At 48.4% G+C, this 24,974-nt stretch overlaps 1 protein-coding gene across 1 annotated transcript in view; it reads left to right on the top strand.

The window, feature by feature from the left end:
- The first annotated feature begins 15,351 nt into the window (after positions 1-15,351).
- Positions 15,352-24,974, top strand: part of LOC131262306 (supervillin) — a 46,505-nt gene continuing 36,882 nt past the window's right edge. The window contains exons 1-2 of the mRNA XM_058264280.1: positions 15,352-15,570; positions 16,283-16,847. Of these exons, the coding sequence (XP_058120263.1) occupies positions 16,288-16,847 (560 nt within the window). The 5' untranslated portion in view covers positions 15,352-15,570; positions 16,283-16,287. The remainder of the gene's footprint in view (positions 15,571-16,282; positions 16,848-24,974) is intronic.

Raw genomic sequence — 24,974 nt, 5'->3', positions numbered from 1 at the left:
GGACATCATTGGCTTGAGCCCGGTCAAAGGCAACGTTGACGTAATGACCAAACAGCGGCAGAAGGTCGAGCAGGAGCAGGATCCCTCGAAGGATAAATCGGCCAAGCGTAAATCCTTTCTTAATCGCTCGCAAACTGAAGAGTCAGCCAGCGGTGCAAGTAAGTTCCCCTGCCCCGCCTGGGGGGTGCGGTGTCGAAGTTTTTTGGAGAGGATTTACTGGCGTTTGTGTGGTACTCCTACCCGTCCTCTCCAATGTACAAAATTGCAAACTCCTGTAACTGTTTTTGGTAGAAAACATATCTCTCCCAATGTCAATATTTGAATGTCTAATTTGTGTCTTGATTTCGGCGATGAAATTGTGCTTTTTGTGCCCCGACGTGTTTTGTGCTCAACTGTGAACTAACTTTGTCTGCAATTAAAAAAAACAGAAAAAAGATATTTTAAAGCAACCAGCAAACCCTGTTTTAACATTAACATATACTATTTACACAGCATTTTTAAATTGATCTTATATTTACATAACGTCGTTGTTGCATGTGCTTTTTTTAAATCATCCTCTTTCGACATTCATTCATTTGTATTCTAATTTTTATGAAAAAATAGTTTGTTAACCTTGTGGCAAAAATTTGTTCCGAAGATCCGTAAAACCCCATTTCTCTCTCTCTGTCCTAGATAATGATACAATAGAATAATTTTCTGTAGCAGCATCCTTAAGTAAAACCAAGTAGACTCTAACACGCAGTTAAATGTGCATTCAGGTTGAAAACTGTCCAAAACGCAGCAATCCATTCTAATGTTGATTTTCTGATATTTTAGGATCCACCTCGAGAACGTCGTCATCGTCCGATCGTTTCCAGCGTCGCCTAAAGATGCCCCACGGCAGCCCGGACATGCTTTCGTCGAGCAACCGGTCGTCACCGTTGAAGTCGGCGTCCGCGTCGTCGTCGGCGACGGAAAAGTCGCCCACCGTTTCCCCGCGCCCATCCGTATACTCCTCGGCGCGGTCAAGCCCGAAGCATCCCACCGGTTCGTCGCCGCCCACCATCCTGTCCGGCGGTTCTTCGCCGGTTCGCATTTGCTCGCGTATGTCCGCGGTCAGTGGCAGTGGTGGTAGTGGTGCGAACAGTCCCAACGTAGGCACCTACTCTCGCAGCCCACCACTTGCGTACCACATGGAGCAAGCACGCCGGGAGCTGGCTGTTGTTTCGCCGCCACGAACCCACCGACTGCTGAAGATAGTCAACGAAGCGTCATCGTCAGCCGACCAGTCGACGAAGCCGCTTTTAAACGATAGACTAGATAGCGAACAACAATTAGCCGCCGCCACTGCCAGCAAGGGGGAGAACCAAGTGGAAAAGCCTTCGCTTTCGTTGGACACACCATCAGCCGTTCCGTCGTCAGCGGCCGTCGAGGAAGAGCCAGCGGATGACGTATGTGTGCAGGACGACGCCGAGGAGTTCGCGAACGCTGAAGCTTCGGTGCCCGTCGTAGAAGAGATCGATGAAATATCAGAGGAGCAGTCGTCCTCGATTGGTCAATATTCTAAATTTAGTCAAATTTTAAAATCACCCACACTAGAGGTAACAACAATAAGTGATATGATGGGAAACCTAGCGATAGTCGATTCCAGAGAAGACGAAGAGGCAGAGGTAGAGGCACGGGAAGAGGAGGAGATGCATGTGCTATCAGTGCTGGAACAAAGCTCGCCACCCCTTGCGTTAGAAGTGATAGATCAAAATGGGGATGAAGATCACGGTTATGAGGAAGAAGAAGAGATGAAGGCAGGTCCTTCTGGGCTGTGTATGGCGAAGGAGGTACATGAGGGAGCGATGCAGTACTCATCTGGCCACGACGTCGATTACGATGAAGATGACGATGGGGAAGAAGATGAGCAAGAGCGTCTGGGTCAGCCTTTTGTTAGCGAGTCGCGTGGCTACATCGCAGTGGTGGACGTTGGTGAAGATGATCCGAACGAGGAAATGCGTCCTGCCAATCGAATCCTATTTGACGATCAGTTTAACGACGAGTTCGTGGTGATCGAAAACAGTCCCAAGAGTCAGCTGATTCATTCGCTTGACGAAGAGGACATTATCGTGTTGCGTGATGGGGAAGATGCTGACCCCGACCTGGAGTACGCAGAGCGCCCACCGTCTCGTCCCTCGAGCGGTGGTTACCTTGAGAAGAAGAAGAAGCTTGTGAAGATGAGTTCGGTGGAGTGTTTCGAGCGGAAGAGCTTATCACCACAGCGCAAGCAATGCGGCTCCTCGTCCCCCATCTTCCGGGCGAAGAGCATGGACGAAAGCAGTGCCGTGCTGGGCAGCTCGTCTTCATCGGGTGCAACGGCGGGAACTTCGAACCACATCGTTTCGATACTGAAGCGCAAAACCGTTGAATCGACGGCGGCCAGCTCGGCGTCGAGTAACGCGTCCCCGGTGACGTTTTCACCCAGCGTCGTCGATACGCCAATCCGCTCGAACCGGAAGCAGGGCATACTGAAGAAACGTTGCTCGCTGGACGAGAGCCGCTACAGTCGCAGCCATTCGCCGGACGATCGATCGATTCTGGTGCGGCACACGAGACGCAACAGCTTCGAGGACGGGGCCAGTTCGTCCGCCAGCGTTCAGCAGCAAGCTCACGGTATACTGAAGCAGAAAAGCTACGAGTCTCGGGAGGACGTTTCCGGTGGGATGGCGACCGGAGGTACGAGCAGAAACTCCATGGCGAGCGGATGCTCTAGTGGGGGTGGTGGCGGTGTTAGCAGTGCAGCTAGTAGCAACGTGTCACACGGCATTCTGAAGAAGAAAAACGATAGCTCTTCGACGTCGACGCCCAGCGAGCAGCCGAAGCATGTTTCCATCTCGCAAGCGGTTATCCTGGCGGCGGCCGAAATCTGCCACGATATGCTGCTGGTTGACGAGGACGGTGACAGTGGTGGTGGTGCGTACGACATTAAGCCGATCCTTAAGACTGACCACCAGGCACCGATGGCACCGAAGCCAATTCTGAAGAAGAAGTACTCATCCGAGAACGAAGAGATACGACCGATTCTGAAGAGCTCACGGAAGAGTTCGCGGGAGGAAAATTCCGATTCAGAGGAAATGAAACGATCGATTCTCAAAATCGATTCACCCGCCAAGCGACGCTGCTTCGTGGATCAATCGACCGGTTGCGGTGACATAATGCTAGGTAGCACTGGTTCCTCCGATGTTTCGCCACCGAGCGCACTATCGTTGCACAGCCGTTCGCTCGATCACCCGGATCCGGTCGCGGTGGCACCGATCGTACCGCAGGTAACCAACATTGAAAAGCCGATCATTTCCGTCGCGGAGCGAATTCGCAATATGGAAAAGTTCCTCTCTGGTAGCGGAGGCCAGTCGGCGGCCAGTTCTTCGGCCGGTGGAGCACCACCGAAGCAGCAAAGCCCATCCACATCCGCCCTCAGCCGCAGGGAATCGTTCCGCTACAAAAACCAGCCGGTTAATTCAACGGAGATCAACAGGTAGGTTAAAACAAGTGGTTAATGTGGTAAGCTAATGCAAAATTCCAATAGATGGCGCTGCAACTTTACCCCAGACACACTTAGCTGAGACACTCGATGGGGGAGCGCTGGCGAATAGAATATAACAGAAAAACTGTTCGAATTCACGTTTTTTATAATTTTAATTGATATTATGTTTATGTTACATTCAGCGGTATGCAACAAGTGGTATTTTAAAGGGATTTTCTTTTAAGTTATAAAAATGATTGCACAAACAAGCTGTCTATGGTAAACGAGAAACAAGCAAAAGAGGTTAAATGGCTTGGCCGTCCGCTACAGTTGAGCGGTAGCGCCGGATAGAATATCGTCCCATGACCGCTGGGGCTCACCACCTTGACGACGTGTGTTCGATTCCCAATCGAGACCCGGACACCCTGCCCCTGCCCTGTGCGAAAGAGGACTGACTCTCCACGAGCACAAAGAAAAAAAGTTTAATAAGCTCTTAACGGACAGGCATGACCAAGAAGACATTTAAATGCTTACCATTACCCTTCCCGATTGAAGCTATCACTAATAATTCCGCTCAATTTTAAAATATGGGCGTTATGGATCGTTTTTTCCCCTTTCCTTCGTAACTCATCTGTTTATGCTAAAATTATCCAAAACCTTTGATCCATACTGCCACTACTCGCCCACGGGAAGTGGTTTGGTTTATGCTGTTGAGCTACTACAGACCCTCCGTTTGTAACGTGATCGAGGGCGCTTCCGTTTGCTTATCCAGAGCAACCAGGAAGGTTGCCGTTTGGTTACACTAACCTCCGGCGAAACCGCGGTGCCGAGGGTGCGTATTCTATTTCTGGCGCTGCTCTCAAAACTGGCGCTCGATGCAACGATATTTTGGGATCAGCCGTTCCTGTGTTGTGGATGCCGTTGTTGATGCCGTGTTTTGATTCGCTCCACGTCTCCCTGTGTTTTGGTCGACGCTGCCGCCGGTTGCAGGCTGACGTTTTGCAGTGGAGATTCCGTTCCGACTGCAAGCGATATCATCGCTTCCAATATCTTGGTTGGAGAATTTCCACCCACTGCTTGGGGAAGGCATATACAAATGATCTTTTCGAAGCGCGCACGATCGTGCCGTTTTGGTTATTATATTTTTGGAACGCCCTCAGGTTTTGGTTGTTATATGCCAGTGTATTTATTCTCCCCTCCGACATGGATGGTATGCGTTGAAAAATATATATTTTTGTTCTGGAATTGAAACCCCAAGCCGTTTTGTGATAGGAAATATTTCAAAAGCCCATCGTAACGAAACAGGCTCCTGAATGCTTTGCGCAATATAACTGATAGCGGGAGGATGTGGACAAATCGGGTTTTGATGTTCGATCCTCACGCCGCAAAATTTGGACTTTGTTGGCGATCTTTCAGGTGCGCTATGCCAAAAAATGTCCGCTTTCCGTTGGCTAGCGGTCTTTCTTTATTCTCTCACTCTCTTTCGAAGCAACAGTTTTTTATTTTCCTTTTTCTTTGTGGACCTTTTGCAATTGCAAGATGCACATCATACGGTGCGATTTGTCTGCGTTTTGGCGGTGTTGCAGTTACAACTGGGCCGTCGTGCGTGTCACGTTCGTCCCACTTAACAGAGGGCCAGAGAGTGTCGTGGCGCTTTTGTCTTTTATCTCAGCGATAGTGTGATAGTGCTCCAGCAGCTCGATTAGTTAGTTCACCGGAGTTCGAGTGGATTCCGTGCACGTGCGCGTTGTATACCTCGCGTGTGGTTTCTTCCTTTAAAGAAGATGGAGCAGGATTACGCCATGCCGCTCATCGCCGGTGCCATCGATGCCGTTGAGTACGTGCTTTTTACTGTTGTGCTGGTTTCTAGAATGACCATGATCGGCTCCCTGAGGAATCGTTCGATGTGCAACAAATTAACCGTTTCCCCTCGCGCGCCTCTATCGCTTACATCGGTTCGTGTAGCAAGTGACGACGTTCGACACGAGAACGTTGGTGCAAGTTGCGCCCCTGATTTTGGCCTACCCTTCTCAACGGAAGGCCACGGTTCCGATGCGGGTCGCAATCGGTTGTGTATGACGTACGTGGATGATCATCTTGGTCGGGAGGAAAAATCCATTTGTTTTTTGGTCGTGTTGAGGATCGCAGCATCTTGCAGGAAGTGTATCGGTGTGTGTGTGTGTATGTTATTGTGCTTAGATACGCTTAGGACACACACTCGGCCGTGTGTGAAAATTGCGTGAAAATAGATTTTTCTCGCAACTGTCACGCAATGTGTTTTTCCCCGATGCGTTACCAGCACCTTACTAATAGCCACTGTAGCTTTCTCTCTTACTTAGAGATTTCATTGACAAGGAGATTGAAATAAAGCTAGACATTTTGTCGATTGTTTTCAATCCAATCGGTTGTTTGGTACACTTGATAAAAGTAAACAGCAAGTGCTAACAACCATATGAGACCATCTAATCGCCAACGACAACCCTGTTGAAGTGGAATGCCTTTCAATTGCACTACGTTGAAACCAACGTTGGTAGATAAGGCAATGATTCATAGCCTTCCGAGGGGAAAAACGGTCTTAAAAATGTATAGCCGAAACCGTTCGATCGTTATTGCGGGGTATTAGACGAGAGGGGTCTTATCTTTTGCAGGTAACGTTTGCTGATTACGTTCGGTGAAGTCTCTCCTCGTGTGGGACTGTTGCAACGTCTTAAAAAAAAGAAACCTCTGCAGAAACACACTCCAATACGTTCCCGCGCGTCGAAGAAGTTTCAGGCTGGTGGGAAGAGGAAACCGCGTGTGAACCAACACGCAATAAACACGGCGCGGGTGACAAGACCGTATAAACGTCCCGAATCGTCGGTCGAATTTTCAATGTGTCGACCTTGATTTTGCCAGTCCGGCGACTGTATGGCAACACACCGCACACCACCATGTGTGTGCACATGCCGACCGGCGTGTGACTGACCTTTTCTCCTCCGCCCGAGATTTGCCGATTGCGTTCACGGTCTCCATCGTAAATGTGACCTCCGGTTCGGTCGGTTGCTTGCCGGTTGCTTGTTGTTACGGGAGGCAATCAAAACAAACGTTCCGTGCGGCTGGTGGTGACCGTTTTTCCCGTTTTCAATTTCCCACGGCGGACAATCCTTTACGCCGTGCGAAACCGTGACTGCCTAGTATAGCTAGAGTGTCCGATGACCGATGGGATGGTTTGTCCAGGGCGCATGCGTGCCGACATCTGCTCGTCTGCAGATGGAAAATTTGTGCGCAGCAGGAAAATTCGATCTTCCGATTCTCTCTACAACTTTCTCTCGTTTTCTCTTTCCTTATTTGTCTAGTTAGAGTACAGTATCCTACCTTCAAAAAGTCAACATTAAGAAAATTAACTCCGCAAATTTCTATTCCATGGTCGTTAATTGATCCACTAAATTGGTTCTTTGTTCATACATGGGCTTACATTACTATGGCGCGTTTTTTTTATTATCAAATGGGTCATATTTGATCCTCCTTACCTTGATGATCTTTTGTCCATAAGATTCGTGTCAACATTCTTATCAATAATCGTAGGCTGATAAATGCTATAAAACGATACGAACGAAACGATATTTTAAATTATTTCTATTTGAAAGGAACACAATGGAGTATTATGATAATGAATAAAACATATGTTTAAGGGTATTAATTTTTTATAAGTATAAATCATTAGAAAGGGTTTCATGGGCGATGGAATTTTAGTATTGGTTTACTGTATCTTTCGAGTAAAAACTCTCTAAAATCTACCACCAAACTGGTAACTAAAGAAACAAGGTATTGGTAACCAAGCGTCTGCTAAGATTTAGATCATCGTTTTCCCGTACATTCAAGAGGGGGAGCTCCGGGAATGGCCTGCGCAATGCACGCACATACGCGCTCGTGCGCACTGGCGTTAGGGATGTTGATGATGTATCTCGGCCCGACTCGCAGCGATTCTATCTCCCCGTGTTCGAAGGTTTCCTTCCGAACGCGCCCGCGTTGTCCGATTAGCCGAACACATATCGTTCCCTCCCCCGGGGCCCGGCGAGGCGGTCGTTTTTCCACCCCGCCGGATGATGTCGGATTGTCGTAAAAAACACACTCACACGAGGCCAGGTAGTGTGTCTATATCCGTTCGACTGACATAAGCACCAAGCGGCGCGGCCACCGTTGTGTCCCGATCGGGTTCAGTTCGGGCTTTGACTTTCCCTCGTGCTGCTCGTCTTGCGGCAACGATTGACAAAGTGCGGTGTGTTGACGTGAGTGAGCTTTGATTCGCGGTCGATTTCTGCTTCCTGCTGCCCCCCGCGGTGGATTCCACATCACCGGTGGTGATTTTGAAAGTGAATTCGTTTACTTTTGGAGCTTTAACAACAAATCAAGTCAAGTGGCGGATTTGGTGCTTGCAAAAAAATTGTTCTGTTCGACTGGGCACGGTTTAGAAATGTTGTGCGGATAAAGCTTGTGACAACTATCGCTGCGTGGTGTCTATTGCGCACGCTGGGTGGTTTTTGGGTGGTGGTTACATCAGGTTACCCGCCACCACACGAAAGCAAAAATCTGATCCCATCGGAGCGATTCATTCCGTGTGGCGTGCCGAGTGTGTCCGAGGGGAGGATTAAAAATACGTTCTAACTCTAACGGGCGCCAGCTCTAGGTATCTAAGTGTCTGGGCGCAAGAAGAGTCTGTTCTTGTGAGTTTTTCTTTCTCTTCCTATTGAATCGAAGTCAGTGTTCCTACTCTACATTGTGAAGATTTCATATGTCCGTTGCAAAATCATAACATCTTCGGCATCGTTTGCATCATTCCCCATACACCACCGCATCGCATCCGTGTAAAAAATGTGTTTCGGATTGAGAGTTTTCTGTGTTTGAAATTTGTTGTGACGTTGTGTTGTTCCCTTTTCTTCGCCACTGTGTTTATCAGTTTATCTCTAAGTTTGCCCTGTTGATGTGTGCCCGTGTGTGCGTGTGATCTGAATTGCTCGTTTCTTTTTTTCTTTTTTGCCTTTTCTTCCTTGAAAACAAACACTTCTGTAACAGTGTCCAGCAGCAGGAGCAAGAGCAACAGGAACAAGAAACAAGGCTCCAGTCATCGTCATCGTGTGAAGAAGGTGGCCAAGAGTATTCCGAGGTAGTATCCTCTAGTACCGTTTCTGGTAGCGGCGATGTTGGCCATGGTGAGACGGATGGCACAAAAGATCTACTCCCGGATTGCACTGGTGGCGAACGAGTAGCTGGCTTACTAAAGACCGTCACAATTGACCTCGGCGACGGTGAGTGTGCTGGAAGCAGTGATCGAAGTGAGCTAGATAACGGAGACGTGTACGAAAGTGAGGCCAAACCGGCCGACGAAGAACAGCGTCCGGAACCGGTCGACGAGCGCCAACCGGAACGCCGGATTGCACCGGAACACAGTTGTCTGAGGAGCTCGTTGGAACTGTTGATACAACGGTCGCATTCGACCGACCCGAAACCATCGGCTGGCAGTTGCGTTACACCCTACCAGGCGTCCGGCGACGACCCAACGAAACCGACATCCTCGTCGTTCGAGCTCCTATCGCCGACACTCGGTACCGCTGAGTCGGCGTCCCACTCCATCATCAGTGGCGAGTTTAACTTGGCCTCGCTCAGCTCCGACTCGGGCGTACAGTTTCTGGTGCGAGGTGGCACGGAGGATTACGGTCTGTCGTCATCGGTGAAGACGAGTGACAGCGAGAAGTCACCCTCGAAGAAAACGATCGACGATAACGACGAGGAGCTGAACGTTCTGCTGCTCGGTGACGAGGAGGAAGAGGACGACGGGCAAGCACGCCGACGCCGTCACGTGGATGCGGATCAACTGTTGGTAGTGCGCGTTGCGGAGAAGCCGGCAGACAACGACGACGACGACGATAACGGTGGCCAGTCGGAGGACGAATCAACCGGGCGCCCGCGAAACGGAGCAGCATCCCGGCGAAAGGGAAGATTGCTGCCACTGTCGCCAACATCGTCTTGCGTCGGCGCTGCGTTGCTCGGGTGCAATCAACTGCGGCCATCCAGTAGCGCCAGCAGCACCAGCAGCAGTAACAGTAGTAGTTGCAGTCACGACGATAACTTCGCATCGGGAGGTAAATCCGGCATCGGCGGTGGTGTTTGTCGCAGGGAAAGCGTAGGCTTACGGACTCCCGGGGGTCACAGTAGTTCGCCGTCGTCCTCACCGGACAGCGGTAGCAGCAGTGATCTGAGCGATCGTGAGTCGGCGGCCGGTGGTTTTGTTGGGGCAAGCGCTACTAGCGGCGGTGCCGGTGACGACGACGCGAGCTCGACGATGTTCGGCGGCTGCGTGGGCTTCGGTCGCAACAGCGGCAGTAGTGGTGGTGGAGGTGCCAGTAGCGGTGGTGAGGATGGCACTGACAAGGGATTACTTCGACGGTCCAGCAGTGTCCGGGCGAAGGCAAGCATGTTCGCGCAGCTGGAAAGCAAGCTGAAGGAGAACGAAAACCCACTTAGCCGGCCGATCGTTCCCCGTCCCAGGCGAGGTAAGTTTTCATTGATCGAGATGCTTTGCTGTTGCTATGTGTGTGTGTGTGAGTGCATATGAGCGAATGTGACCAACCAGGAAACGTGCGCTGCTCGTCATGCATTTGACCGAGTTTCACTCGATGGAGGCGCCTGGTTTTGTGGCTTGATGCCAAAGAAAAATACAACTTCCCCATCTTCCCATTGCACGGGAAAGGTTTTCGCCAAAAGAAAGGGGTTTTACGCGGTGGTTCACTGTGACGTGCCACTTGCGCACCCGGGTCGAACCAAACCCGGAAAACTGTATGTCACATTAATCGTGAGCAAATGGGTAATTGGAAGCGTGAAGTCGTGAGTATACCTACCAGGTGTGTGTGCGTGTGTGTGTGTGTGTTTTATTCTGAGCGTGTCTGTTATTTTTATCCGTTCATCCTTGGGCGCGCACTTTGGCATCATAACGATGCTATATGTGGTGGCGGTTAAACTCCACCGAAAAATCACAAGAGTCATGCTTACACAAACACACACGGTTTTGCAACCTGGTGCAAAGTGATCGTCGTCGACGTAGACGCAAAGGAAAAGTATTTCCGTGGTCACTTCGCCGGCAAAACACCAACACACCTAGCACGCGGCCAAAGAAAATGCATGTTTTATCCATCCGTCCGTCCATCTATCCATCCATCCATGCTCCTGTAGCCTTCGTGTAAAAATAGCTGTCCAACTGGCGGGCGAACCATTTCATCCACCCGTGTGTGTTTGTTTGTGTTTTCTTGCGCTTGTCACCCAACGTGATAGTGTAGGGCTATGTTTGGACATATGCAAAGGATTTGTCAGCGGCCCAACAATCCGGCTGCGGCGCGCATGGTGGTGTTTGTTCGTCTCGTTTTATTCGGTTTTCGATTGCTTGCTAAACAACCAGAATTAGTTCGGTTGTTCGGCTTTTGGATGCACATGTTTGGACACCATTTCATTTTTATTCATCCATCAGGGGAAGAATGTTAGATCGTAAAGATCAAACCGAAATAGCTTTAAAAATGTATGCAATCCACAGCCACGATCTTTCCCTCCGGAAAATAGATGTCTAATTGGTTTTGTTACAAGAAAAAAAATGTTAGCAAAGGAAAAGATGTAAAAAACATATTTACTAATAGTTTCCCATTTATCCATCGCACACCCAGCTCAATTCACCACGCAGACGATCTCGCCAACGGATATCGAAAGAAGCAATAACGCCATCAACAGTGGCCTTAACTGTGCCCCGTTGCGCACGAGCACAGCGACCGCTGGTAGCAACACCGCCGCGAACCCAGCGAGCAACAACTCAATCATGAACACGATACCGACGAACAACAACAACGTCGTTTCGGACGACTCGGGCGCCGAGTTTGGTAAGAGTTTTGCTCCCGCTAAACAACATACTACATCAATGTATTTTTCCTTTGCATGCTCACCAAGCAACACAAAACGACAACGTCAGCCGTGTTGTAACCCTTGACCGCCGATCTGTTCTGCTGTACATTGTTGAATGTGCTGATCGTCATTTACTTGTGAACCCATTGCTTCTACCTTTGTCTTGGGTTTCGGCCGAATGTCGAATGCTGCGCCCGGCCTGCGCTAAGCTTCAGCCTCGCTGTGTGCCATTTTACGCATGATGCATTTGGTTTTCTTCTTTCCTTTGTTTAATTACGCTCCCGCGGCGTGCATCTTTCTCTTGTTTGACGAACGTAATTGATAGTGAGCCTCGAATCTAACAAACATTCCCGCATCCCGGTTCGTCACTGTGTGTTCTGTATTGTACTGGAATATGGTAACCTCATTTCCATTGCATTGCAAACGCATTCATTCATTCAATCGTTTAACCATAACTCGCATGTTCCGCATGTTTAAAAATGTTGTTTTCCCCTCTGTCCCACAACACTTTGGCTGATTAGTTTCCATCTTTTGTTTGCCACGTTGTCCTATTTTTTTTAAGGATATGAAAAGAACTTTGCTTTTGTTTTACAAATTCTTAAAAAAAAAATGTTATAATTTGTCATTATGTTGACATCAAACATGTCCATTAGTTATTTGCTTTAAAGTAGGTTTCCTTCCAATTTATTGGTTCATTTTAAATTGATAGTATTCTCCATATATTTGAAAGAATCTGAACTTTCGTTGATTTGATTTATTATTCAAAATGAATGAAAAGGCAAATTTTAAAAATAGTTATTCACCCACTGAAAGTTTTCGGTGCCAGATTGACCATATAGGGTTATTGCGTATTGCGAGGAAAAGCGAGTATAAATGCAAGAAACAAGGATGCGCTCGTATTTTTTGATGAGCCGTCAGTTGTTCAGATCGCATAAGTAAAAACAGTTGACAATCTTTGCCTTTGTTCCCATGGATCTTTGTCCCGGTGTGCCAAATCATTGTTCCAACCGAGGAACACGGGCCGTTCTGGGCGGCATTCGTTCGTATTTCAACGCCATGATGAATTCGTTCCGTCCGTTTAAAGTTGTATATTTATACGATTTATTTTGATTTCTTTGCATTTGTTCTATTTTCTTCTTTTCTTTCTTTTTCGTCACTTTCGCACGCATTAAATGAACCACATACCACAAAACACACACAATCGTACACCCCAATGCATGCACTTATTTAAATGTGAACTGAACATAACTACACGCGACAATATACGCCCGATGTTTGTGTTCCGGTTCTGGCGTTGTGGAATCGGGCGCGCGGCGGTTTGTGTCTGGGCTGTTTTCGAACACACTCGTTTCGGAAACTATCTGCCACGTTGGTGTTGTGGCCTGCTGTGTGCAGATCCCTCGACACTGCAAGTATCGAAGAAGGTCAAACTGTTCTCGGGCGGATGCATTACCGTGAAGGGTGAGGACGGTGAGGTGACGGTGATCGTACCGAATGGCAACGGGCTCGCCGTCACCAACGGCACAACGCCGCACGGAATCTCGCGGCGGAAGAAATCGCTCATCAAGTTGCGAACCGTCGGCAAGCTGGTGATACCGAAGTTCCTCAACGATAGCAACAATAACATTTCGGCGCTACAGCAGCATCAGCACCATGATTTGCAGCAGAAAGAAAATGGATCGGTGAACGGCACCGGCTCGGAGGGCGAAACCGACATTCACATTCTGCCAAAGGTGGAGCGCATTCGGCGAAAGTTTATGAGCGTTCAATCGACGCCGAAGATCTTCAACAGCTCGGTCGAACATGGCGGGACGGAAAGTCCATCGCGGGAAGGCGCGGGAACCGACGGGGACGATCCGGTCAGCGATGGTAGCGAATCGAACGTGGACTCGGGCAAGGAGAACAACTACGACAGTGGAGTGGAGAACATGAACGGATCGACCAGGGGACCGACGTCGCGGCCGGGCTCCTCGACCGTGCTGGCGCTGAAGAGAAACTTCCTGAACAGCTCCAACCGTACGCGAGCGGTACACCCGGAAAAGGATCCCGTGCTCGAGGTATCGGCCGAGCTGGACGGAATTGTCACGAAGGGCAAGGTGTCGAGCATGGCGAGCCAATGGAATCGACTGCGCTCGATGATGACCCTCGACGTATCGTCCATACTGAAGACAACGGGCAGCACGTTCGAGACACCCCCGTCACCGGCCAGTCGCGTCCCCAATGGGCTGCTAGCGGAGCGCGAACGTGAAAGTCTTCCCCCGGTCGCCGACGCTTCGAACCGGACTGCTTCGTCTTCCATCCTCGAGACGACGCTGGAGCGATCCATTTCACAGAACAACACGTCTCTGTTCGCTCGCAGCAACTACTCGTGTAAGTCCAACGGTGGCAACTCGTCAAAGTTTGCGCTCGTGGACGCGCGGTTCGCAAAGTACTTTGGGTGTGCAGCGAAGCAAAATGACCAAGGAGGATCCCCCACGACCAACGGAGGCAAGTCGGTGCTAGTGACTCGAAACGCTTCGATCAAGGAGAACGGCAGCGCAACGGCCGGCCGGATTGCAGTGCAACCGCGTCGCCGTACACAGTCGATGCCGAAGAAGTCGCTTTTGCTCGAGCAACGGCTCGAGTCCATCATCACGTCGATGGCAGCCGGTGGTGTTGGCCCTGTTGGTACACCACGAGCACAAAACCGAAGCAGCATCAAACTGGTCAACACGGTCGAAGAGCTAAACATTACCACCGAGGACCTTTCAACGGCGGACATAGAGTTTGATCAGCTGTATATAGGTGTGTGTTTTTTGCGGTTCGGTCCGGAGTAGAGCTAGTCTTCATTTTCCATCGAAGCCAGCTAGCTAGTGTGGAGCCAGTTTTTAAGTCGTAGCGTTATCCTCCCATCCTTCGCGATCAAAAATTTTCCCCGCGCTCAATCATTTAGTCGAGACACTTTAGCAGGGTTGAAACACGTTTGATCAAGCATTTAGCCGAGACACATTTATACGGTTGAAACGCATCATCAAACTTTTTTTCGATACGAGTAGAATTCTATATACAATTTAACATTCCAGCCCCGAAAACTGAATGAATTGAATTGAAAAATGTTAAACAAGTTGTTGTGCTAATGGTAACATATAAAAACTTAAAAAAGCTACATGAATTAGATCTCACTCTGCAATCAAAGTATTTTTCGAAAAATTATGCGTAGGGAGTTTTTAACTACAGAAGGTTAAGATGATGTAGATTGGTTCATACTGCTACAGTTTGTGTTTCTTAAAGTATAATCGCGGGTGTTTATATATCTTCTTCTTTTCGTCAAAAGAGTTATAATAATATCAGAAGGATAATGCTACGTTTAACAGGCTCTTGGGCGGTAATTTTGATGTCATTTTAAGTGTTTCATTATTTTTTCTTCCCTGTTCCCAAGGATGCAGTTGAGATCTGATGAGTGAGAGAGAGATAGGGAGAGATATTTGTAATTTTATTTTTTATACTACGATGAAACGTGTAAGCTTTTACTGTAGCAACCGAAGCGTGTGTATTGTGTATTTTGTGTGTTTATCGATAAGCTAATGTATAGTAGGTAGCAGCTATCAGCAAGCAGTCAGTCATTTAGTGAACGAAGTGCAATGAAAAAGAAAATCAAAGACAATCTTGCCAGGACAACGAAGAAGACGGTGGACAATGGTGACACCGTGCGGATCTCATCATACATTCCAAGGCATCGGAGGCCCGGTATGGCAGGAGTGTGTAAACTGCGTGAACCTTTAAGAAAAGGATTGTGAAAGTGATATGAAACAATATTGATTAACGTTCCTGTCGTGGCTTGTGTGTACACTTGCGTTTCAGTTTGTGGGCCTAGGAAAGCCCGCAAATCCGTGATATTTAGCCACCAACTTGCTGCACTCTGCGCATTAGTACTATTTGCCTTCCTTCCTATCTCTCTTCATCACAATCTCTATCACCTCCTTTGCTCACCTGTCTCACAACGCATCAACAATACGAGCTTCCTATGCCGACGTATCCTGAGCCCTTCCTACATTCGTCTATTGCTTGACTGGCGCCCCTCAAACGGGGGCAAACGAGTACGCGGGCGGTCGACTGAAGCAGCAACCGTTCCTTTCCTTCAATTAAAAAAAAGCAATATCCAAAAACAAAACTCCTTTATGCTGGTATGTTCGATTTTTTTAAAAAATATTTTCTTCTCCAACCCAATTTTGTGTTCCGTTCACCTTAACTCCGGGAGGTGCTAGAGTTCTTTCCTACTGTGGCGGGGAGTTTTCTGCTTTTTTTCACGTGCTTCGTTCCGTTCGGTTCGCGTTGGTGAAGGCTATGGGATGGTGTATGTGTGTGTTCTGGAATGAAACCGGCCCTGGTGGCCAACTTGTGTTTGCCGGAACCCAAATGTGCAAACAATGGTAGTGCACCAAATGATATTTTCATCTTTTCACGAGCATAACTACGCAAACATAAAATACTCCCGAAACCGCGTCGAATGCTTATGCTTTTCAAAATCACAATGCTTCTCTACAGGGTTGGTGTTCATCGGTGGTGTTTCTTGTGTTGGGTGTGTGGTATATTGTGTGTTTTGTGTGTGCGTTTGTTTTACAATTCTTTCGTTTTTCGTCCTGCAAGTGTGTCTATATGTTTAGGAATGCACAGCAACCGCTAGAAACTACTAATTGAATGTTACTATGCTATGCTTTTTCCTTTTACCGATTTCATTACACTCGTTTATGTCCGTATAACTATTATCTAAACGCTAACATGAGTTTGTCTTCTTCCACATCGATAAACCATAATACACCTTCCCACGGAAGTCCTGTTTTGGTTCAGCTTTTCTAACATTATTCCCACCTCTCGTTGTTCTTCTTGCCGGTGCAGAGCAAATGAGTCCCCGTAAGCCCCCGATGGCGTACCTTCCACCGAACGCGCAGAAACTCCCGTTCATGGCGGAGCTGCAGTCGAAGGGGGGCATCCTGAAGTCGAAGTCAGGCTGCGTCGGCCTGTTTCCGGCCGATCTCAACTCGGAGCTGAAGTCGCGCCTCAAAAAGTCGACCCACTCGGCCGTGAGCAACCTGAAGAAGTCGACCACCGTCTCGAACATCGACGCGTCCTCGGTACCGCTGTACCTGCAACACCAACGAGCGGCCAGCGGTGGCTCGTCGTCGGAATCGGAGGACGACGACGACGAGGGAGTCGCACCGGGCAAGAATCTCGCCAAAATGCTGCGCAACGTTTCGAATACGGCCAACAGTGGTGTGGGAGGAGGTGGAGCCTTCATTCCACCATCCTACATTCCACTGCCGGTGCTGCCGGTGGTGGCCAGGGATGGTGCCTTCGGTCAACGTTCGTTCGGTGGGGTCGAAGGTGATGGCGGATACAACCGGGAGCTAGCTGCAATCAACAAGAATCCGGCCGTGGCAAGACGTCGTCGTCAAAACGAAGGGTGAGTTGTCCGTTTTTCGTGCAATTAAATGTTTCTGTTCTTTTACACACATGAAACGTGTTGGATATTGAGCAAATAGTTTTTTCTTATGAACCACTGACGATCACTTTCTTCACCGCATTAGTGATGCTATAACGTGTATCAGTTCCTTTTCGGGGGCAACATATTGAAAACATAGCGCAGCAAGATTAGCACATTTAAGTTACGCAACTGATGATGGCCGATCCGAATGCTCAACGAGCATGACTTGAAAAGGGGGTGAAGCAAACCCACATAGACCCCACGGCGGACCTCGTAAACCCTTGTATAGCCAAAGAAAGCCCTTTTCCAACAACACCATAAAGTGGCTCCATAAACTTAAGCCAAGAAAACATCGTATGCATCCCAGCAGACGCCTTTTCGGTTCTATATTTGCGGGAGGGAAAAACTAAACTGCCACCCCGTCGCCTTTCTTAAAATATTCAGCCATGCGTAAAAGATCGTAATGCTTATGATGATATTAATGATGATGATGATGATGAGTTACGACAATGCATATGTGCGCACAAGTGCATGTCATCATCCCCTCCATTGTGTCCCCACTGGAGAGTTTCGTTGTCGGTTTGTATTTCGTTCGTCTCTTCTTTTCTTGTAATGACCGAAGAAGAATTGCTCTTCTTGGTTCCTGTTTCGTCGTATGTAGGTCTTACTTTCTGGAGACCTGCCCCATGTTTTGACTCGGACGCACTCGACCGTACTAACGCTTCTTCGGGGAGGTTTTCCACCGTCAGTCCCTAGAGGGCGGGAGAAAAGGTATACCTCGTAATCCTCACGCACACACCTACCTACCTTACCTACCGGCCAGGTTGGTCGTCCATCCGTCAGCCATAAAGGGTTTTACTGCGGCGGATCCATCAGTGATGAAATTTTTGATTGCGGTAGTCGTCACCGGGTGGGGGCCTGCTGGCGTCTGCTTTTCGAGGCGCAAAATTGGGCTATTTCTTTTACGATTATGGTGACGGCCGTTGCACCGCAAGAGGAAGAGGGAGAGAGTGAAACTGGGGGCGGATGGAAAATGGAAAATTGGGTGAAAATTCATAGAAACCTAACCGACCTTGAACGACTCCCGTACGAGGCTCGCCGGTCTCTCGTTGGAAATTCCTCCGGAAAACATTTATCCGATCGGAACGCCTCGAAAAGAAAAGTAGTTAGATGCCTTTGGGAACTTTTCTGGCCTAAGGAGAAGTTTAATTATACATGGAAAGAAAAAAAAACAACATATTTATCGGTGAATGACTATTGCGAATTTCTTCTCACCTTGATCTCCCCCCGTGGTGGTCACTCGCATGATGAAGGACGTCGTAATGATGATGCGACGTTGATTGTACCCGGGGAAGCAGGAGGGTTAATTACACAAGAGCGTGCCTTCGAGGATGAAGGCCAACCCCGAGCCCCACAACAGGCCGGCGGGGGGGCACTGACTGGCCATTGCATCTTTTGCGGTTTCACTTTCCTTTCGCCCGACACACGCGAGTGTGTGTAATGACCTCATCAGAACTGGTTGTCTTTGATGGTCGAATCGGGGAGAAACATATCGACGACGAGCGGGGGTCGAAGGCATCCAATCGAACCAGAGGGAAAGGAATGGTTCGATCGGCAATCTCTCGATCGTCGCGACAGTTGTGCCGGCACTTCTTATCATACACGGTCTGTAGACAAGGGTTCGCCATTAACATTGCCACTGTGGTGGCCAGAAAAGAGAGCACAGCAACAAACTTCTTTCCGCATGGCGTACGGTAGGCCTCGGACAACCGAACATGGTGGAAAGGAACGTCGGGCGGTGAACATGTTTGACCAAGCATAAACATAAATGTAAACAAAACGGTATCGTAGTTTAATATCCTTCGCGTAAGTTAAAGAGAGACAAAATTTTAAAGTTTCATCTTCAAGATTTTCCGATCGTTCTGATTTCAAAAGATAAGAAAAGGTAACGCACGTTCATATAAAATTGAGTGACATACAGGGTCTGATGTTTGAAAAACCTCAGGTCACTCGTTCCCGATGAGCTCCTCCGAAGGGTATCTCAATTGTTAGCAGGGACGCAAATCGATTCTCGCCGACCAAACCTCTCTCTTCTGAGAGAAAAGATGGAAAACATTTTAATCTTCTCTCATTCGTTCGCAAAATGCACGTTTCATTCATTCGTGTTTGATCCGCCGTCGGTGTCGGTCGCGTTTCAAAGTGTGTTTACAATTGTGCGCATTCGTTGTGTTGTGGGATGCGATCTTCTCTACTTTAGACCGTGCTGCATTACGGGCTGTTAGTAAATGATGAAAGAATTGTGTGTTGCGAAGTAAAACCGTGCGGGAAAACAGCTTCAGCTGATAGCGCTGAATGCGCCCTTTTAGTCGAATCGAGAAGATTAGCACAAACTCCAGCTGTAGTTGTTCTCCGTTGTTGTCTGTGTTGGTCGCGTCTGGCACGATCAGCGTGATCTTTTCGCGCTTTTACAGAGTGTGTGGTGTGTCTAGCGTGTGTGTGCGCTGTGTGTGTGTGTCATTTATGCGCCATCGTTTGCATCGCCTACTCGCGATCGTTCGTACGACCTAATTCTTCACGCTGGTGGTGCTTTGTCTGCATAGAAATCGAAAGTAAAAACGTGCCCCGCGGGCGGCAGATCCGCGACTCGACTCCGTTGGGTCATCGGTGGCATCGGCGAGTGATTGTTGGCGTTCGAGCTCGATGCAGAACAGTACAGTTGCCTCAGTCCCAGAGCCCCGCACGGTCGCAATGACGACGGGGATCGCACCAAACCCTCGGCCAAAGGCACACTTGGTCGACGCGGTGTATAAAATGGTGGCTTCTTGCGCCTTCCCGTCGTTTGGGTCACGTTCGGGAAGAAATTGACGAAAAACCGGTCCCTACCGTGGTCGGGGTTTTATTTTTATTTTCATTTTACTATCCTCCTTTCATCATGCCCTCGGGGGCTTAGGCGAAAGGAGAAGGTCTCGCTGAACCGTGTTCGAACAGCTCTTCCTCGCTTTTCCGCTTCGAACACTTCATCAGGGCGAGCCAATTGAGAAGAAGGGTTTTAGAAGCAGTGAATGGTTTGTGCTTCTAGTGAACGTAAGACTCTGTTAAACGTGGACGCTGCGCAGATGATTAGCTATCTTGAAGTGGTTTGCCCATTCGAGTCGGCCGGAAGAGACAAGATGTGGAACAGAGGAGATGCTCGCATCGTAAGAAGATACACCCCGCCGGTGAATGACTTCGTTGTTGGTTGACGAATTTCAAAGTCTCCAGTTTCCCAGCATCCCCGGTGGTGTCCGTGTGTTACACGTGCCTTAAGAAATTAATCAAGATACTTCTCGCGGACCCCGGGTGTGTGAACTAGGAACGTGACGGAAGCGCACAAGTGTGTTTGAACGAGCGCGCACACAAGTGTGACTTAACTTCATCCGCGTCAAAAAAAGGGCAACAACAACACTTGACTACCTCGCACGGCCACCTTGGATCCGGCAGTGCTGGGAATGGCTGTAGATTTTTCTCGCGTACATTTCTGTTTTACTTTATTGTAAAGTCTTCTGTCTCCGGCTGGGCGGTTGACGAAGATGAATGATTTGTCTTGCGTGAAACCCGGCATTCTTGGATTGTGTCTTTAGTTGAAGCACAATTTGTCAAATTAACCGCAATTTCATTACGATCTTTGCTGATCAAACTTACGATCTACAAAAAGTGTATCGGAATTAGCTCCTAAAAATGTTTGAATAGTTGTAATTTTATATTCCTGCTTTACATATTTTAATTACTTTTGAACAATGTTTCCAACAAAACCAAATGTTTCTGGTTTCTTATAATGCCTTTAAAATAGTTTGATGATGAAATTGTTTGTTTTAGATTTCATTATACTATACTTACCAGTATATAATGAAGAAATGCTTATTTTAAAACTTCATAAGAAACCATTCTACATTAAAATTCTATTCCATACTCGGTTCCCGCATAACCTTCATCCTCGTTTATCGTATGCTTGTAGCAAACAATTGTTGAATGAAATTTCGCTTTCTGGTTCGACGTCGAAATTGCCTACCCGGTGTGATAAGGAAGTTCACACACCAAACTGTATCTGTGTGTTGGTGTGCCGTGTACGGTGCACATGTGCAACTGCACCGTTGCCCGGCTGCGAGGCCCTGCATTTCACGACGACAGTGTATCCGTGTTCTATATGGGCCGGTCTGCCGTTTCGTAACGTTTCTACCTGCGTGCAGGGTATGGTTCCCTGTTTTCCGAGGGCAACTTACTCCCGTCCCGGACCGGTGAACTTATAAGGAGTGCAAGGAAGCAACAGTGAAGATAGTGCTGCAAAGGCGAACGTTGCAAATTTTGAAGAAAGTACAGCCAAAGACGGCATCTTCGCGCACGCACACACACACACAGCAGGCCAGGTGTGCAAAAGCAAACGTTTGTCAGGAAAGGAAGGATGTTGAACTGTTGCGAAAGTGCAACCCTGCGCTGAAACTCGAATGAACAGGCCAAGGGTGCCCTAAGCGGTGTGTTTCCTGCCAGAAACTTGGACTCATCAACAACAGCGAGACAGAGTAAAGTATCCGGTTTCGATTGGGCTGAGTTTCCTTCCGATCATCGTCATCGCAATTGCATTACCGGAGGTATGTTTCTTCCAAAACAAACACACATATTGCCATCTTAAGCATTCTTTTTCGTCTGTATGTTAAGAGTATATTAGTCATGAGCTTAGCAGTTTGACGGTTCACCTCCGGACAGATAGCATCACCTGGCAAAAGGAGGGCATGATAAAAAAGATTGATAAGTTTATATTGAGCAAACAGCGTTATCAACAGCGGTGAAGCTCTGGGTCCGCAGCCGATCCGATTTAACGATGATAAATGGCTACTGCAGTAACCAATTTCAAATGCTTCTGCAATTCCTGGAAAAGCGAATGTTTACCCGGCGGATAAGAAACTTTTCAAGACCATTTTACGCCTCTGAAAGAATCACCAAAATCACCCTTTTTATTCTGGAGAGGATCGGTCAACAAAAAAACCCTACGCGAATTAACATATACGCTCGAAAATCTGTCTATATAAATGCGCTTGTCTGACATTGACCTACGCCGCTCGGGAAAGGCATTTGTATTGCCCGTTCCCCCTTCGAGAATCGGTCGAGATTCCGAACGACGCGTAGCATAAAATTCACCCTTGTACAATTAAAATCCAGCAGCAAGAAACCAACAGCACGAACCGAATCATTCGGTCGTCCCTAATCTCCGCACTCCCAATTCGGTCGGTGAAGTTTTCCCGACGCTACCACTACGTTGGTGGAATACATTAGGAAAGCGAACGCTTGCGAACGGCATATCCCAGACTGGAAAGGCATTTTTTGTCTCCTCTTTCCCACTCCCTCCAAGCAGGACAGGAAAGGTCCTGTCTGGTGGGCAATGCAGGGACCAGGAAGTCTTCTCATCCCATGACGCCGCCGGTTTGTTTGTATGCAAGGGCAATGTCAATCCGACGCAGCAAACCAAAGCACACCTCCATCCCTTCAGTTGCAGATAAATGACCCAAAACCTGAGGCGACCCTTTTCGGTGGTGGTGAAAATGGTCGGACAGAAAGTTTCAAACAAAATCCCTCCGCATGAACGGTGTTAAGGAACATTTGCCAGCCCCCGAGGAGCTACGATTCGCGATGTGCTTGCTGCGTGCTGGGGGTTTTTCCCAATGACAGGACATCCTTTCCTTGTCCCTTAATGTAGATAACCGGGCTTGACGTTGTGTGGTTCGTTGTGTGACGTCATTTTCATGGTCGCCCACCGGAACCAGGATGTGCACGAATTTGTACTATTGTGCGGTGTTTTGTTTTCCGGTAGGAAAGTCACGTAGGAGACAGATAAGCTGCTCCGTAAAAAAAGGAAAAAACCAGGCATGTCATAAAACGCCATAATACCTCGTTGATAGGCTAGGATTGCCGGATTCGGGGAGGGTTTAAGGTGTATTATCTTCATTAGCTTTCATCAGCGTTCCAGGACGCCGGTTCGGGCGCTAATCAAGGGAATAAAGGTGTGTCCCGGATGTGCAACCTTTTGTTTCAAATATCCCTGTTAATGATAAGATACTACCAGAAAAATGGGTCGACATTGCGTGCAGACAATACTGCGTCGTAGGTTTGTAGTTTTGCGGAATAAGAAATACGCTTGTAGTGTTTCGATGCTCTTATTAAGAAACGCAGCTAGAGAGTCAACAAACGGCAAGTCATTTCATGGCCAACAGTTCGAAGCGTGCTCGAAACTGGCTATGCTATCGGAAAATCTTCGCCGAGCATAAATTTAGCCCATGCCTGGGTGCGATGCAACAAATAGTGCCCACCAGAGGAGCATTCCGTTACAGCCACAAATGTCACGAAAGCCGTCCGCTCGAGCCGGGCGTACAGGTTTCTCGAAATAGTCGCATCGACAACTGAACCCCGAATAGAGTTTTCCCTCGCGAGAGGCGACGGTTTTATCTATTTTCGTGTTAATTGTTCGGAGGATTCGGTGAGAAACACCGCGCCGCACATCAGGGTTTCCAAAACGGGGTGTGTGGAAGGAATGTTGGCCACGCATCAAATGAGTTTTTGGGCGATTTTGTTGCACAAAATCAGTACGCTAACGTTGACGCACTTTCAGTGCATTTTCAACCTGAACTAGATCGGCACGCGGTAGATAAAACTAAGCAAGTAAGAAGCTTCTCGTCTTCTTCCGAATACCCACTTGGTCTCGAACAACGTCTCCACTTTCATTCTACTTAGCAAACCGTCCGTTTGACAATTGTTTAAGCTGCGCAGTCCAATGGCAAAGCGATGGAAAATGTTTGAGCGCCGTTTGCGACAGCATCGACGAACGGGATGTGTCTTCTCTCGCCATTTACGGCGCTCTCCTTCCCTTTGCCCCTGACCAAGAACATGGTGCGCTGATTTGGAACCGGTTCCAAGCCACCGACGCCAGCATCCGTTCGCACAGGTTGTCCGATCCGAAACTTTGACCACCAGCAACAACTTCTCGAACCCGAACGGCGAGAGCCGGCACTGGGCCGAAAACGGGAAACCTGTTTGGGTAGCATACATGTTTTTGAAAAATGTATTTTATTTCTTAAATCCCACTCGAGGCGAGAGGATTTGGTGAACGAACGAGCGAGCGAGAAGATTTGCGAAACCGTCCGGTGAAGTGCTCGAATAGAGGCCGAACGGTTGTGGAAGTCTTAGACCGAAGCAGTTGTTCGTCGTCGTTGAAACCTTCCTCCAGCATTATTAGCTACGAGCAACTGAATCTGCAGTTGCGCAAAGAGAATTTTGCTGGGAGAAGGACAAGCATAATAGAGTCCGGACCAACCAGGGGGGGGGCAGCTAGTAGAACCTCGACAGCCGTGTGGGCAGCCCGTTGAGTCAAGTTTTTCCACCTACCGAGCCCACCCCATTCAGCCATGGCACTCCCTGGTGGGACGAGAACAAGCTCAACTCATCGATAGGTTATAGGCTAGACCTGCGGACCTGAGTTCGAGATGGATAGTCACAAAGTGGCCAACGCCAAAGCACCCATCCCAATCGCACCACGATCGTTCATGTTCATGTACCGGGCCGTAGTAATGCATGCCCTGTTGTAGGTAGGCCACGGTTGGTACAAGCTGTCGAACCAGGTACACTCGACACTTTTCACGAAAACCCACGGACGTGTGCCGTGTGTGGCGTTCTGCACTCGGTTTGTGCACGGTTCAAGTTTTGGCCATCGGTCTAAACAAAACCCAAAACTGGCACCCGTGTTACTATGGCCGCCGGCGTCTAGACGATGTGTCGGCCCTAGGCTTGCCGGTGTTTAATGTGCTTCATTTGAAATTCATAAAATTTAATTAGCTTTGAGTAGCATTAGAGAGATAGAGGTGGTGGTGCCTTGTAACGTACCCAGCACAGGTGAATGTGTGTAATTTAGCGCATTCTCGCAAATGTTGGAGGTTGTTGTTTTAGAGAACTCTCAAGGTCCATCGTTCGGGTGTTGCGTTCCACGTACAATCCATTCATGGATAGTAAAACAGTAAAACTGACCAATGTCTGGTGTTTATGATACTCTAGCATCAATAAAATAGTTTCATTCATTGTCCGGCA

The sequence above is a fragment of the Anopheles coustani genome, chromosome 2 (genome assembly GCF_943734705.1).
Source record: "Anopheles coustani chromosome 2, idAnoCousDA_361_x.2, whole genome shotgun sequence".
Lineage (NCBI taxonomy): Eukaryota > Metazoa > Arthropoda > Insecta > Diptera > Culicidae > Anopheles > Anopheles coustani.
Note: the sequence above shows the minus strand (reverse complement) of the source record. Positions and strands in the feature narration are given on the sequence as shown.